Source organism: Oncorhynchus mykiss, chromosome 16 (genome assembly GCF_057628025.1).
Source record: "Oncorhynchus mykiss isolate SJ-2025 chromosome 16, ASM5762802v1, whole genome shotgun sequence".
Classification (NCBI taxonomy): Eukaryota; Metazoa; Chordata; class Actinopteri; order Salmoniformes; family Salmonidae; genus Oncorhynchus; species Oncorhynchus mykiss.
In genome coordinates, this window is record NC_143037.1 from 3,930,828 (window position 1) to 3,947,500 (window position 16,673).

Consider the following 16,673-nt stretch of genomic DNA (forward strand, 5'->3'; position numbering starts at 1 on the left):
TTTATTTTAATCAGGCAGGACCACATTATTTTAATCAGGCAGGACCACATTATTTTAGTCAGGCAGGACGACATTATTTTAGTCAGGCAGGACCACATTATTTTAGTCAGGCAGGACCACATTATTTTAATCAGGCAGGACCACATTATTTTAGTCAGGCAGGACGACATTATTTTAGTCAGGCAGGACCACATTATTTTAGTCAGGCAGGACCACATTATTTTAGTCAGGCAGGACCACATTATTTTAGTCAGGCAGGACCACATTATTTTAATCAGGCAGGACCACATTATTTTAGTCAGGCAGGACCACATTTATTTTAATCAGGCAGGACCACATTATTTTAGTCAGGCAGGACCACATTATTTTAATCAGGCAGGACCACATTATTTTAGTCAGGCAGGACCACGTCATTTTAATCAGGCAGGACCATATTATTTTAGTCAGGCAGGACCACATTTATTTTAATCAGGCAGGACCACATTATTTTACTCAGGCAGGACCACATTATTTTAGTCAGGCAGGACCACATTATTTTAGTCAGGCAGGACCACATTATTTTAGTCAGGCAGGACCACATTATTTTAGTCAGGCAGGTCTCGTTTTGGATGTGTGTAAAAACCCTCCATAGTGTGTTTTAATATTTTTTCCCCCCACGGGGAGAAAGTATGGAGCCTGTAAGTGTGACATGGCAGATTTAAAACAAGTTGTTTTGTTTTTAGAATTTTATTATAATTATTTGTTCTCTTTGGCCTCGATCAATAATTAATTGAATATTGTTTATTGACTACGTTTGGCATGTCCATGCTCAGCCATAATGCAATTTACAGTAGGCCTAGTCCCTATATCAGTGCGAATGCTATTGAACCCATGCATTAACTTGTGGATTACAAATGGGTTCAAGTTACCCTATTTAGCAAAGATAGAATGTTGTTCCTGTAAGCCATTTAACAAACAATAAAGATCTAACGGGGCGGCAGGATAGCCTAGTGGTTAGAGCGGTGGACCAGTAACCGGAAGGTTGCAAGTTCAAATCCCCAAGCTGACAAGGCACAACAAGGCAGCTAAGCCACTGTTCCAAGGCCGTCATTGTAAATAAGAATTTGTTCTTAACTGACCTGCCTAGTTAAATAAAGGTAAAAACAAACTATAGGTGTAAAAAATGAAATGTACAGTACCTGTAAAAATATAGAATGATTAACTTTGGCCATAGACATTGCCTGGGTGTTTTTTTCCAGGTGTAATAGTAGTACAATTATGCATATATGTTTTTAATGAGTACAGTACTATTGTGATGTCGTCTTCTATGACATAACAGACTTTTATATATATATATATATAAAAAAAATGTATTGGTCTTGTTAGAGGGTCTCGTCAACCGGCGCGCACACAGTGTTAGAGAGAGAAATGATTAACTTAGCTCTTGTTGTTTTACAACTTTGAAGACGTAGCTACCGCAGTCACGCTCGTTCCATTACAACCAACCCAACATCACAGATATACTGTTGTTAGGTTCTAATTTGTCAGAGTAAATAACTCACTGGACACTAGAGAACCAAGTATAATTCTTCCCAAAGGGTCGACACAGCTTTACAAATACATGTTTCCATCATCACAAGTATATATTCTCAAATTTAGGCCCTCCTCCTCTCCAATCCTTACATCATATAGTTTGACAGGAAGAGTATATATTCTCAAATTTAGGCCCTCCTCCTCTCCAATCCTTACATCATATAGTTTGACTGGAAGAGTATATATTCTCAAATTTAGGCCCTCCTCCTCTCCAATCCTTACATCATATAGTTTGACAGGAAGAGGGTAATAAACAATCTCTCCCTTCAGTGGGATCTGACCTGACCTCAACCCCTCCTTCGCCTAATCCACAGATATCCATTCACTTCCCCTATAGCAATCTCTCCCTTCAGGGGGATCTGACCTGACCTCAACCCCTCCTTCGCCTAATCCACAGATATCCATACACTTCCCCTATAGCAATCCTGCGACTTTCTCCCGTCCACCCAAAACATCCCAAAGCCATCTGTCTCCTACAGAGAATCATTATCTTCTGATGTAAAAAAAAAAAAAATTAAAATCTCTTTCACTCCTTTATATACTATTCTTCTGGAGTATAACAATGTTCCAAGTTTCACCCAGAATCTAACACTGTGAAATAAACACACATTGCTTATTGGAAATTTGTGCCAGGCACACAAACAATTAACTTTTTCAGTGAATTTCAGGCACAGATGAAGACCGTAGGTTACTTAAGACAGAAACAATAGGAGTGAGGTTGGTCAGGGAGGATGGGTGGGTGTATAACGCGGCTGTCTAGCATCCCATTATGTTGTGTGTTCGAATCACGTCAAGGACAACTTTAGAATTTTAGCAACAACTCAATACTTAACTACTGAACTAGCATGTCAGCTAACACTAAACTTTAACTACTTAGCTAGCATGTTAGCAAACACTAACCTTTAACTACTTAGCTAGCATGTTAGCAAACCCTAACCTTTAACTTCTTAGCTAGCATGTTAGCTAACCCTAACCTTTAACCTCTTAGCTAGCATGTTAGCTAACCCTATTGCGACCGTCAATCAAATGTTACGTTCCCCAGCAAAAGAAAATCCAAAATGTCACTTAAACAGAAGGGGGAACTGACAGAGTCACTGACAGAAACCTAAATGAAACAGGTGGTGTTTTAGGAGGAGTTCTGATAGACACTCATGGGGGTTGTCCACTGAAAGTTGACTAGCAACAACAACTGGAACCTAAAAGACAACCACCATGAGTGCCCACTAAATTTGCCCAAGAAGAGGCAAACTAAAGAACAACCCACCCCAAACTTCAAGACAGGAAGCAAACCAAAAACTTGAACAAAATGGAAACAGGGAAGATCAGACAAAGGAATGTTTTTCTAGAAATCAAAAAGGGGAGCACCAATGTAAGGTGTTGACCCTCCACATCTCTCAAGACAACTGGAGCACTGGGCCAGTCACTCTTATATATCACGTAGGCCAGCACAGGTGAAACACATACTGACTAACGAGGTGGCACCAATCGGTGCGCCGTACATGCCAACGTGCTACTCATGCTAAAAGTCCAACCTCAAAACATAAATGGAAAAACCAAAACTTTTAACACAACTGAAACGTTGTATGTTCAAATCACGTCATGGACTAACTTTAGCATTTGAGCGAATTAGCAACAACAAATTACTTTTTAGCTACTTAGCTACCATATTACTTAAACTTAACCCCTAGCCTAGCTAAAGTTAACCACCCAGTTAACCTAGCTAGCTAACGTTAGCCACAACAAATTGGAATTTGTGTAATGTACACGAATGCATTATGAAGAAAGAAAATAATGTAATACACAGGAAATGCATTGTGAATAAATGTGTGTAGTGAACTAAGTAATTAATGTCTATTTCACAAGAAGCTGTGATAGTCAGTTACCTATAAAGGCTTGAAAATCCCCCTGCTACTGTTTCCCAGGAGTGGCCTGGTCCCTGATCTGTTTGTGCTGACCATAGGATTTGGCAAGACCGAACAAACAGATCTGGGACCTGGTTATCCCGAGGGGTGTTGGTGACTTTACACAACACTGGTCGTCAAGCTTGGGACTGGGACAGAGTGGGTTATGTTGCGAAGGTGGAATAGTTATTTGGCGTTCTAGATCTAATGGAGGAAGAATGATGACTTGGATTACTTGACATTCTAGAATCTAGTGGACAAGTGATGATGACTGGGGTTACTTGACATTCTAGAATCTAGTGGACAAGTGATGATGAGTTAGAATACTTGGCATTCTAGAATCTAGTGGACAAGTGATGATGACTTGGAATACTTGGCATTCTAGAATCTAGTGGACAAGTGATGATGACTGGGATTACTTGGCATTCTAGAATCTAGTGGACAAGTGATGATGACTGGGAATACTTGGCATTCTAGAATCTAGTGGACAAGTGATGATGACTGGGTTGGGAGGCAGAGATCCATTTTACATGGCTGACCTCGGTTTAATCCGATAAATGTGTGTAGTGACATAATTGCGACTTGATTGAGGAAACTGAAGGGACTCAGGGCTTGTGCTGAGTAATGACTCCACAATCTCACTCTCCCTCCGTTCAAAAGAACTGAATGAGCCATAGGTGGAATACAGATTAGTATACAGGCCCGGCTGATTAAACATTCTAGCTTCAAAAGAGAACAGATACCGATGACGCAGCCAAGACAGCGAGCCAGTCAGATTACAATGATGTCCTCCACGTGCCTCTTGACTGGACCTGGGCTTTGAGCCTGTGTGGTTGAGGAAGTGTATGAATTCAGACTGGACCTGGGCTTTGAGCCTGTGTGGTTGAGGAAGTGTATGAATTCAGACTGGACCTGGGCTTTGAGCCTGTGTGGTTGAGGAAGTGTATGAATTCAGACTGGACCTGGGCTTTGATCCTGTGTGGTTGAGGAAGTGTATGAATTCAGACTGGACCTGGGCTTTGAGCCTGTGTGGTTGAGGAAGTGTATGAATTCAGACTGGACCTGGGCTTTGAGCCTGTGTGGTTGAGGAAGTGTATGAATTCAGACTGGACCTGGGCTTTGAGCCTGTGTGGTTGAGGAAGTGTATGAATTCAGACTGGACCTGGGCTTTGAGCCTGTGTGGTTGAGGAAGTGTATGAATTCAGACTGGACCTGGGCTTTGAGCCCGTGTGGCTGAGGAAGTGTATGAATTCAGACTGGACCTGGGCTTTGAGCCTGAGTGGTTGAGGAAGTGTATGAATTCAGACTGGACCTGGGCTTTGAGCCTGTGTGGTTGAGGAAGTGTATGAATTCAGACTGGACCTGGGCTTTGAGCCCGTGTGGTTGAGGAAGTGTATGAATTCAGACTGGACCTGGGCTTTGAGCCTGTGTGGTTGAGGAAGTGTATGAATTCAGACTGGACCTGGGCTTTGAGCCTGTGTGGTTGAGGAAGTGTATGAATTCAGACTGGACATGGGCTTTGAGCCCGTGTGGTTGAGGAAGTGTATGAATTCAGACTGGACCTGGGCTTTGAGCCTGTGTGGTTGAGGAAGTGTATGAATTCAGACTGGACCTGGGCTTTGAGCCCGTGTGGTTGAGGAAGTGTATGAATTCAGACTGGACCTGGGCTTTGAGCCCGTGTGGTTGAGGAAGTGTATGAATTCAGACTGGACCTGGGCTTTGAGCCTGTGTGGTTGAGGAAGTGTATGAATTCAGACTGGACCTGGGCTTTGAGCCCGTGTGGTTGAGGAAGTGTATGAATTCAGACTGGACCTGGGCTTTGAGCCTGTGTGGTTGAGGAAGTGTATGAATTCAGACTGGACCTGGGCTTTGAGCCTGTGTGGTTGAGGAAGTGTATGAATTCAGACTGGACATGGGCTTTGAGCCCGTGTGGTTGAGGAAGTGTATGAATTCAGACTGGACCTGGGCTTTGAGCCTGTGTGGTTGAGGAAGTGTATGAATTCAGACTGGACCTGGGCTTTGAGCCCGTGTGGTTGAGGAAGTGTATGAATTCAGACTGGACCTGGGCTTTGAGCCCGTGTGGTTGAGGAAGTGTATGAATTCAGACTGGACCTGGGCTTTGAGCCTGTGTGGTTGAGGAAGTGTATGAATTCAGACTGGACCTGGGCTTTGAGCCTGAGTGGTTGAGGAAGTGTATGAATTCAGACTGGACCTGGGCTTTGAGCCTGTGTGGTTGAGGAAGTGTATGAATTCAGACTGGACCTGGGCTTTGAGCCCGTGTGGTTGAGGAAGTGTATGAATTCAGACTGGACCTGGGCTTTGAGCCCGTGTGGCTGAGGAAGTGTATGAATTCAGACTGGACCTGGGCTTTGAGCCCGTGTGGTTGAGGAAGTGTATGAATTCAGACTGGACCTGGGCTTTGAGCCCGTGTGGTTGAGGAAGTGTATGAATTCAGACTGGACCTGGGCTTTGAGCCCGTGTGGTTGAGGAAGTGTATGAATTCAGACTGGACCTGGGCTTTGAGCCCGTGTGGTTGAGGAAGTGTATGAATTCAGACTGGACCTGGGCTTTGAGCCCGTGTGGTTGAGGAAGTGTATGAATTCAATGTTATTTGACACATACCACAGTATGTCTGTCTCATACGCACAATCGGTCATGATGTTGATATACACACCACTTGGTGTTCAATACCACAGTATGTCTGTCTCATACGCTCAATCGGTCATGATGTTGATATACACACCACTTGGTGTTCAATACCACAGTATGTCTGTCTCAGACGCTCAATCGGTCATGATGTTGATATACACACCACTTGGTGTTCAATACCACAGTATGTCTGTCTCATACGCTCAATCGGTCATGATGTTGATATACACACCACTTGGTGTTCAATACCACAGTATGTCTGTCTCATACGCTCAATCGGTCATGATGTTGATATACACACCACTTGGTGCTAAGGGTGGGCGATATATAGAATTAATTTGAATGTATGTTTTTAGCGTGATATTCCAAATATCGCAAGAATTTGGGTTTTTATTTACATTTTTTCGTGTTTGTCCACTTGTATGCCTTAAGTAACTGCCGCAGACCGTGCCTAAGGACTGTGGGCTGTGCTCAGCTTCCCACTTATACACCAAGCCCCTCCCTACTGCCACTCAAAACAAAAAGGCGATTTGAGGTTTGGTCTAACAGAATCGATCACATGGACACTGAAACACATTGAGACATTATTGTACTGTGATAGAGGAGAGGTTAACCTGTTTTACGTTTTATGTCTCAACTACTTACATTTTGCCAAAAGCAGACACTACTAAAAGTATCAATGAACATTGATTCTGGAAAATTAAAGCTCAATTTGTAGTGTGCAGCATTACGGTACCATGTACCACTAGCAGCATTGTAGTCAGACTGTTATACTAGCTGTCTAGTCTGTATTTTATAATACCATGTACCACTAGCAGCATTGTAGTCAGACTGTTATACTAGCTGTCTAGTACTAGCTGTCTAGTCTGTGTTTTATAATACCATGTACCACTAGCAGCATTGTAGTCAGACTATTATACTAGCTGTCTAGTCTGTGTTTTATAATACCATGTACCACTAGCAGCATTGTAGTCAGACTGTTATACTAGCTGTCTAGTACTAGCTGTCTAGTCTGTGTTTTATAATACCATGTACCACTAGCAGCATTGTAGTCAGACTGTTATAGTAGCTGTCTAGTACTAGCTGTCTAGTCTGTGTTTTATAATACCATGTACCACTAGCAGCATTGTAGTCAGACTATTATACTAACTGTCTAGTCTGTGTTTTATAATACCATGTACCACTAGCAGCATTGTAGTCAGACTATTATACTAGCTGTCTAGTACTAGCTGTCTAGTCTGTGTTTTATAATACCATGTACCACTAGCAGCATTGTAGTCAGACTATTATACTAGCTGTCTAGTCTGTGTTTTATAATACCATGTACCACTAGCAGCATTGTAGTCAGACTGTTATACTAGCTGTCTAGTCTGTGTTTTATAATACCATGTACCACTAGCAGCATTGTAGTCAGACTATTATACTAGCTGTCTAGTACTAGCTGTCTAGTCTGTGTTTTATAATACCATGTACCACTAGCAGCATTGTAGTCAGACTATTATACTAGCTGTCTAGTCTGTGTTTTATAATACAATGTACCACTAGCAGCATTGTAGTCAGACTGTTATACTAGCTGTCTAGTACTAGCTGTCTAGTCTGTGTTTTATAATACCATGTACCACTAGCAGCATTGTAGTCAGACTGTTATACTAGCTGTCTAGTCTGTGTTTTATAATAACATGTACCACTAGCAGCATTGTAGTCAGACTGTTATACTAGCTGTCTAGTACTAGCTGTCTAGTCTGTGTTTTATAATACCATGTACCACTAGCAGCATTGTAGTCAGACTATTATACTAACTGTCTAGTCTGTGTTTTATAATACCATGTACCACTAGCAGCATTGTAGTCAGACTGTTATACTAGCTGTCTAGTCTGTGTTTTATAATACCATGTACCACTAGCAGCATTGTAGTCAGACTGTTATACTAGCTGTCTAGTCTGTGTTTTATAATACCATGTACCACTAGCAGCATTGTAGTCAGACTGTTATACTAGCTGTCTAGTACTAGCTGTCTAGTCTGTGTTTTATAATACCATGTACCACTAGCAGCATTGTAGTCAGACTATTATACTAACTGTCTAGTCTGTGTTTTATAATACCATGTACCACTAGCAGCATTGTAGTCAGACTGTTATACTAGCTGTCTAGTACTAGCTGTCTAGTCTGTGTTTTATAATACCATGTACCACTAGCAGCATTGTAGTCAGACTGTTATACTAGCTGTCTAGTACTAGCTGTCTAGTCTGTGTTTTATAATACCATGTACCACTAGCAGCATTGTAGTCAGACTGTTATACTAGCTGTCTAGTACTAGCTGTCTAGTCTGTGTTTTATAATACCATGTACCACTAGCAGCATTGTAGTCAGACTATTATACTAACTGTCTAGTCTGTGTTTTATAATACCATGTACCACTAGCAGCATTGTAGTCAGACTATTATACTAGCTGTCTAGTCTGTGTTTTATAATACCATGTACCACTAGCAGCATTGTAGTCAGACTATTATACTAGCTGTCTAGTCTGTGTTTTATAATACCATGTACCACTAGCAGCATTGTAGTCAGACTGTTATACTAGCTGTCTAGTACTAGCTGTCTAGTCTGTGTTTTATAATACCATGTACCACTAGCAGCATTGTAGTCAGACTGTTATACTAGCTGTCTAGTCTGTGTTTTATAATACCATGTACCACTAGCAGCATTGTAGTCAGACTGTTATACTAGCTGTCTAGTACTAGCTGTCTAGTCTGTGTTTTATAATACCATGTACCACTAGCAGCATTGTAGTCAGACTATTATACTAACTGTCTAGTCTGTGTTTTATAATACCATGTACCACTAGCAGCATTGTAGTCAGACTGTTATACTAGCTGTCTAGTCTGTGTTTTATAATACCATGTACCACTAGCAGCATTGTAGTCAGACTGTTATACTAGCTGTCTAGTCTGTGTTTTATAATACCATGTACCACTAGCAGCATTGTAGTCAGACTGTTATACTAGCTGTCTAGTACTAGCTGTCTAGTCTGTGTTTTATAATACCATGTACCACTAGCAGCATTGTAGTCAGACTATTATACTAACTGTCTAGTCTGTGTTTTATAATACCATGTACCACTAGCAGCATTGTAGTCAGACTGTTATACTAGCTGTCTAGTACTAGCTGTCTAGTCTGTGTTTTATAATACCATGTACCACTAGCAGCATTGTAGTCAGACTGTTATACTAGCTGTCTAGTACTAGCTGTCTAGTCTGTGTTTTATAATACCATGTACCACTAGCAGCATTGTAGTCAGACTGTTATACTAGCTGTCTAGTACTAGCTGTCTAGTCTGTGTTTTATAATACCATGTACCACTAGCAGCATTGTAGTCAGACTATTATACTAACTGTCTAGTCTGTGTTTTATAATACCATGTACCACTAGCAGCATTGTAGTCAGACTATTATACTAGCTGTCTAGTCTGTGTTTTATAATACCATGTACCACTAGCAGCATTGTAGTCAGACTGTTATACTAACTGTCTAGTCTGTGTTTTATAATACCATGTACCACTAGCAGCATTGTAGTCAGACTATTATACTAGCTGTCTAGTCTGTGTTTTATAATACCATGTACCACTAGCAGCATTGTAGTCAGACTGTTATACTAGCTGTCTAGTACTAGCTGTCTAGTCTGTGTTTTATAATACCATGTACCACTAGCAGCATTGTAGTCAGACTGTTATACTAGCTGTCTAGTACTAACTGTCTAGTCTGTGTTTTATAATACCATGTACCACTAGCAGCATTGTAGTCAGACTATTATACTAACTGTCTAGTACTAGCTGTCTAGTCTGTGTTTTATAATACCATGTACCACTAGCAGCATTGTAGTCAGACTATTATACTAGCTGTCTAGTCTGTGTTTTATAATACCATGTACCACTAGCAGCATTGTAGTCAGACTATTATACTAGCTGTCTAGTCTGTGTTTTATAATACCATGTACCACTAGCAGCATTGTAGTCAGACTGTTATACTAGCTGTCTAGTACTAGCTGTCTAGTCTGTGTTTTATAATACCATGTACCACTAGCAGCATTGTAGTCAGACTATTATACTAACTGTCTAGTACTAGCTGTCTAGTCTGTGTTTTATAATACCATGTACCACTAGCAGCATTGTAGTCAGACTATTATACTAGCTGTCTAGTCTGTGTTTTATAATACCATGTACCACTAGCAGCATTGTAGTCAGACTGTTATACTAGCTGTCTAGTACTAGCTGTCTAGTACTAACTGTCTAGTCTGTGTTTTATAATACCATGTACCACTAGCAGCATTGTAGTCAGACTGTTATACTAGCTGTCTAGTCTGTGTTTTATAATACCATGTACCACTAGCAGCATTGTAGTCAGTCTATTATACTAGCTGTCTAGTACTAGCTGTCTAGTCTGTGTTTTATAATACCATGTACCACTAGCAGCATTGTAGTCAGACTATTATACTAGCTGTCTAGTCTGTGTTTTATAATACCATGTACCACTAGCAGCATTGTAGTCAGACTATTATACTAGCTGTCTAGTACTAGCTGTCTAGTCTGTGTTTTATAATACCATGTACCACTAGCAGCATTGTAGTCAGACTGTTATACTAGCTGTCTAGTACTAGCTGTCTAGTCTGTGTTTTATAATACCATGTACCACTAGCAGCATTGTAGTCAGACTGTTATACTAGCTGTCTAGTCTGTGTTTTATAATACCATGTACCACTAGCAGCATTGTAGTCAGACTGTTATAGTAGCTGTCTAGTCTGTGTTTTATAATACCATGTACCACTAGCAGCATTATAGTCAGACTGTTATACTAGCTGTCTAGTCTGTGTTTTATAATACCATGTACCACTAGCAGCATTGTAGTCAGACTGTTATAGTAGCTGTCTAGTCTGTGTTTTATAATACCATGTACCACTAGCAGCATTATAGTCAGACTGTTATACTAGCTGTCTAGTCTGTGTTTTATAATACCATGTACCACTAGCAGCATTATAGTCAGACTGTTATACTAGCTGTCTAGTCTGTGTTTTATAATACCATGTACCACTAGCAGCATTGTAGTCAGACTGTTATACTAGCTGTCTAGTCTGTGTTTTATAATACCATGTACCACTAGCAGCATTGTAGTCAGACTATTATACTAGCTGTCTAGTCTGTGTTTTATAATACCATGTACCACTAGCAGCATTGTAGTCAGACTGTTATACTAGCTGTCTAGTCTGTGTTTTATAATACCATGTACCACTAGCAGCATTGTAGTCAGACTGTTATACTAACTGTCTAGTACTAGCTGTCTAGTCTGTGTTTTATAATACCATGTACCACTAGCAGCATTGTAGTCAGACTGTTATACTAGCTGTCTAGTCTGTGTTTTATAATACCATGTACCACTAGCAGCATTGTAGTCAGACTGTTATACTAGCTGTCTAGTCTGTGTTTTATAATACCATGTACCACTAGCAGCATTGTAGTCAGACTGTTATACTAGCTGTCTAGTCTGTGTTTTATAATACCATGTACCACTAGCAGCATTGTAGTCAGACTGTTATACTAGCTGTCTAGTCTGTGTTTTATAATACCATGTACCACTAGCAGCATTGTAGTCAGACTGTTATACTAGCTGTCTAGTCTGTGTTTTATAATACCATGTACCACTAGCAGCATTGTAGTCAGACTGTTATACTAGCTGTCTAGTCTGTGTTTTATAATACCATGTACCACTAGCAGCATTATAGTCAGACTGTTATACTAGCTGTCTAGTACTAGCTGTCTAGTCTGTGTTTTATAATACCATGTACCACTAGCAGCATTGTAGTCAGACTGTTATACTAGCTGTCTAGTCTGTGTTTTATAATACCATGTACCACTAGCAGCATTGTAGTCAGACTATTATACTAGCTGTCTAGTACTAGCTGTCTAGTCTGTGTTTTATAATACCATGTACCACTAGCAGCATTGTAGTCAGACTGTTATACTAGCTGTCTAGTCTGTGTTTTATAATACCATGTACCACTAGCAGCATTGTAGTCAGACTGTTATACTAGCTGTCTAGTCTGTGTTTTATAATACCATGTACCACTAGCAGCATTGTAGTCAGACTGTTATACTAGCTGTCTAGTCTGTGTTTTATAATACCATGTACCACTAGCAGCATTGTAGTCAGACTGTTATACTAGCTGTCTAGTCTGTGTTTTATAATACCATGTACCACTAGCAGCATTGTAGTCAGACTGTTATACTAGCTGTCTAGTCTGTGTTTTATAATACCATGTACCACTAGCAGCATTATAGTCAGACTATTATACTAGCTGTCTAGTACTAGCTGTCTAGTCTGTGTTTTATAATACCATGTACCACTAGCAGCATTGTAGTCAGACTGTTATACTAACTGTCTAGTCTGTGTTTTATAATACCATGTACCACTAGCAGCATTATAGTCAGACTGTTATACTAGCTGTCTAGTACTAGCTGTCTAGTCTGTGTTTTATAATACCATGTACCACTAGCATCATTATAGTCAGACTGTTATAGTAGCTGTCTAGTACTAGCTGTCTAGTCTGTGTTTTATAATACCATGTACCACTAGCAGCATTGTAGTCAGACTGTTATACTAGCTGTCTAGTCTGTGTTTTTATAATACCATGTACCACTAGCAGCATTATAGTCAGACTGTTATACTAGCTGTCTAGTACTAGCTGTCTAGTCTGTGTTTTATAATACCATGTACCACTAGCAGCATTATAGTCAGACTGTTATACTAGCTGTCTAGTCTGTGTTTTATAATACCATGTACCACTAGCAGCATTATAGTCAGACTGTTATACTAACTGTCTAGTCTGTGTTTTATAATACCATGTACCACTAGCAGCATTATAGTCAGACTGTTATACTAGCTGTCTAGTACTAGCTGTCTAGTCTGTGTTTTATAATACCATGTACCACTAGCAGCATTGTAGTCAGACTGTTATAGTAGCTGTCTAGTCTGTGTTTTTATAAAAAAATGTGCAATAAGTATAAAACACAATTACATACAGTATAAGGAAGGAATTGGCAACTCGTGCTCATTCTGAGATAAGGTAGGCCCATTGATTGATAAGGTAGGCCCATTGATTGATAAGGTAGGCCCATTGATTGATAAGGTAGGCCCATTGATTGATAAGGTAGGCCCATTGATTGATAAGGTAGGCCCATTGATTGATAAGGTAGGCCCATTGATTGATAAGGTAGGCCCATTGATTGATAAGGTAGGCCCATTGATTGATAAGGTAGGCCCATTGATTGATAAGGTAGGCCCATTGATTGATAAGGTAGGCCCATTGATTGATAAGGTAGGCCCATTGATTGATAAGGTAGGCCCATTGATTGATAAGGTAGGCCCATTGATTGATAAGGTAGGCCCATTGATTGATAAGGTAGGCCCATTGATTGATAAGGTAGGCCCATTGATTGATAAGGTAGGCCCATTGATTGATAAGGTAGGCCCATTGATTGATAAGGTAGGCCCATTGATTGATAAGGTAGGCCCATTGATTTCAATTGGCATGCTGTTGAAACGGTTGAAATGGACAGAGGTGTGTTCGTAACAATTCAGCTGTTCTACCTTGTTAAAAAGGGGAAAGGGGACACCTATGATGCGTTGCTAATATGACTAAGATTGTGGTTTTGGCTTCTGGACAACGAAAGAAAGTTGACAGGGAGAAAAAAAACCCAGTAGAGCAGGAGAGACGTGGTATATGAGGAAGTCTTGGCAAAAGCCCTAGCTGACTATTGAGTTGCGGCTGTCAGTGGACAACATCTAAAGTATTTGTGAAGAGTATCATTTAAATGTTCAGACAAGAAGAAGGTCTTGCTCTCAGCTATCCAGAACACGTGCTCTCAGCTCTCCAGAACGCATGCTCTCAGCTCTCCAGAAGACATGCTCTCAGCTCTCCAGAACACATGCTCTCAGCTCTCCAGAACACATGCTCTCAGCTCTCCAGAACGCATGCTCTCAGCTCTCCAGAACGCATTCACTCAGCTCTCCAGAACACATGCTCTCAGCTCTCCAGAACACATGCTCTCAGCTCTCCAGAACACATGCTCTCAGCTCTCCAGAACACATGCTCTCAGCTCTCCAGAACACATGCTCTCAGCTCTCCAGAACACATGCTCTCAGCTCTCCAGAACACGTGCTCTCAGCTCTCCAGAACACATGCTCTCAGCTCTCCAGAACACATGCTCTCAGCTCTCCAGAACGCATGCTCTCAGCTCTCCAGAACACATGCTCTCAGCTCTCCAGAACACATGCTCTCAGCTCTCCAGAACACATGCTCTCAGCTCTCCAGAACACATGCTCTCAGCTCTCCAGAACACATGCTCTCAGCTCTCCAGAACACATGCTCTCAGCTCTCCAGAACACATGCTCTCAGCTCTCCAGAACGCATGCTCTCAGCTCTCCAGAACACATGCTCTCAGCTCTCCAGAACACATGCTCTCAGCTCTCCAGAACACATGCTCTCAGCTCTCCAGAACACATGCTCTCAGCTCTCCAGAACACATGCTCTCAGCTCTCCAGAACGCATGCTCTCAGCTCTCCAGAACACATGCTCTCAGCTCTCCAGAACACATGCTCTCAGCTCTCCAGAACGCATGCTCTCAGCTCTCCAGAACACATGCTCTCAGCTCTCCAGAACACATGCTCTCAGCTCTCCAGAACACATGCTCTCAGCTCTCCAGAACACATGCACTCAGCTCTCCAGAACACATGCTCTCAGCTCTCCAGAACACATGCTCTCAGCTCTCCAGAACACATGCAAGAATTGAAAAATTATTAACATGATCAACAACCAACTTGACAGAGCTTTAAGAATGTTTTAAAGAATAAAGTACACATTTTGTAGAATCCAGCTGTGCAAAGCTCTTAAAGACTTACCAGAAAGACTCACAGTTTAAAGATTTACCAGAAAGACTCATAGTTTAAAGATTTACCAGACAGACTCACAGTTTAAAGACTTACCAGAAATACTCACAGCTGTAATTGCTGCCGAAGGTCATTCTAACATGTATTGACTTGTGTGTGAATACTTATGTAAATCAGATTTTCATTTTTTATTTCCAACAAATGTTTTAACATTTTTAAAAATGTTTTATTTTGGGAAATATGTGTAGATGGGGTGAATTGATATTTATATTTTTTTATCCATTTTGAATTCAGGCTGTAACACAAAATGTGTAATGAGTCACACGGTATGAATACTCTCTGAAGGCCCTGTAATTGTATGCAGGAATGAACTGGACATTAGTGAACTGCCAATCAGTTTGTCCAAAACCTGCGGCAGACACACACCCATATATTTGAGGAGCTATAAATCTGTTAATCTCCCTGGATGGTGCGTGGACCATATTTCATAGATATTGGACGGGATCATCCTCTGCATTTGAATGAACAAATTATTGAACTGCCACTCACCTTGGTCCAAGAACACGTGGTAAACATCATAATGCTCGAACCCACCGGTCCCCTCTCCCGACCTCTTCTCACGCTTAGACGCTTAGATGGGGCGGCAGGGTAGCCTAGTGGTTAGAGCGTTGGACTAGTAACCGGAAGGTTGCAAGTTCAAACCCCCGAGCTGACAAGGTACAAATCTGTCGTTCTGCCCCTGAACAGGCAGTTAAACCCACTGTTCCTAGGCTGTCATTGTAAATAAGAATTTGTTATTTACTGACTTGCCTAGTTAAATAAAGGTAAAAAAAATAAATAAATACATGTTAGCAGATCCGAAAAGTGGAAACAATATGTCAGAAGCTCCACTACTACAGTGCTTCCACCTGTCGAGGGACTTGGGCCAAGGGGAAGGGGTAAGGAGGGAATTACACTCGTAGGGGGAATGAAATGTATTATTTAGAGGCTTAAAGGGGTTCTTTGGCTGTCCCCTTATCAAAACCCTTTGAATATTTTTTTTTGTTTCCAGGGTTTTACCTGGAACCCAGAAAGTTTCTACCTGGAACCCAAAAGGGTTCTACCTGAATCCCAAAAAGGTTCTACCTGGAACCCAAAAGGGTTCTCTTACGGGGTCATCTGAAGAACCCATTTGGGTTTCAGGTAGAAACTTTTTGGGTTCCAGGTAGAACCCCTTTTTTCTTAGTTTCGGACTGACTGTAAGAGCAATCAGATTGATCACTTGAAACAGCAGCAAACAGTGACAGGAAATGGATATGAATTTTCTTTTTGTTTCTCATTTCTCTGTCCAGGTAACCTGGTTATCCATGAGGAGTTGGAGCAGCTTGTAGCCACCTTCCTGGGGGTAGAGTCCTCCATGATCTTCGGCATGGGCTTTGCTACCAACTCTATGAACATACCGGCACTGGTCGGAAAGGTGGGTCTTTATCACCTAGCCTGGCTAAACCAGATTGAAACAATGTTCAGTGTGTGTGGCGAAATCCTGCACGGAACCTTCAGCGTGCCCTGCCACTTTAAGAGCGCCCTGCCACTTTAAGAGCGCGCTGCCACTTTAAGAGCGCCCTGCCACTTTAAG

General features: G+C 41.3%; 1 protein-coding gene across 2 annotated transcripts in view; it reads left to right on the forward strand.

The window, feature by feature from the left end:
- Nucleotides 1-16,673, forward strand: part of sptlc3 (serine palmitoyltransferase, long chain base subunit 3) — a 95,997-nt gene that overhangs the window by 36,410 nt on the left and 42,914 nt on the right. For both annotated transcript variants that reach the window (XM_036945981.2, XM_090201765.1), the window contains exon 5: nucleotides 16,390-16,514. In XM_036945981.2, coding sequence (XP_036801876.2) covers nucleotides 16,390-16,514 — 125 coding nt within the window. The remainder of the gene's footprint in view (nucleotides 1-16,389; nucleotides 16,515-16,673) is intronic.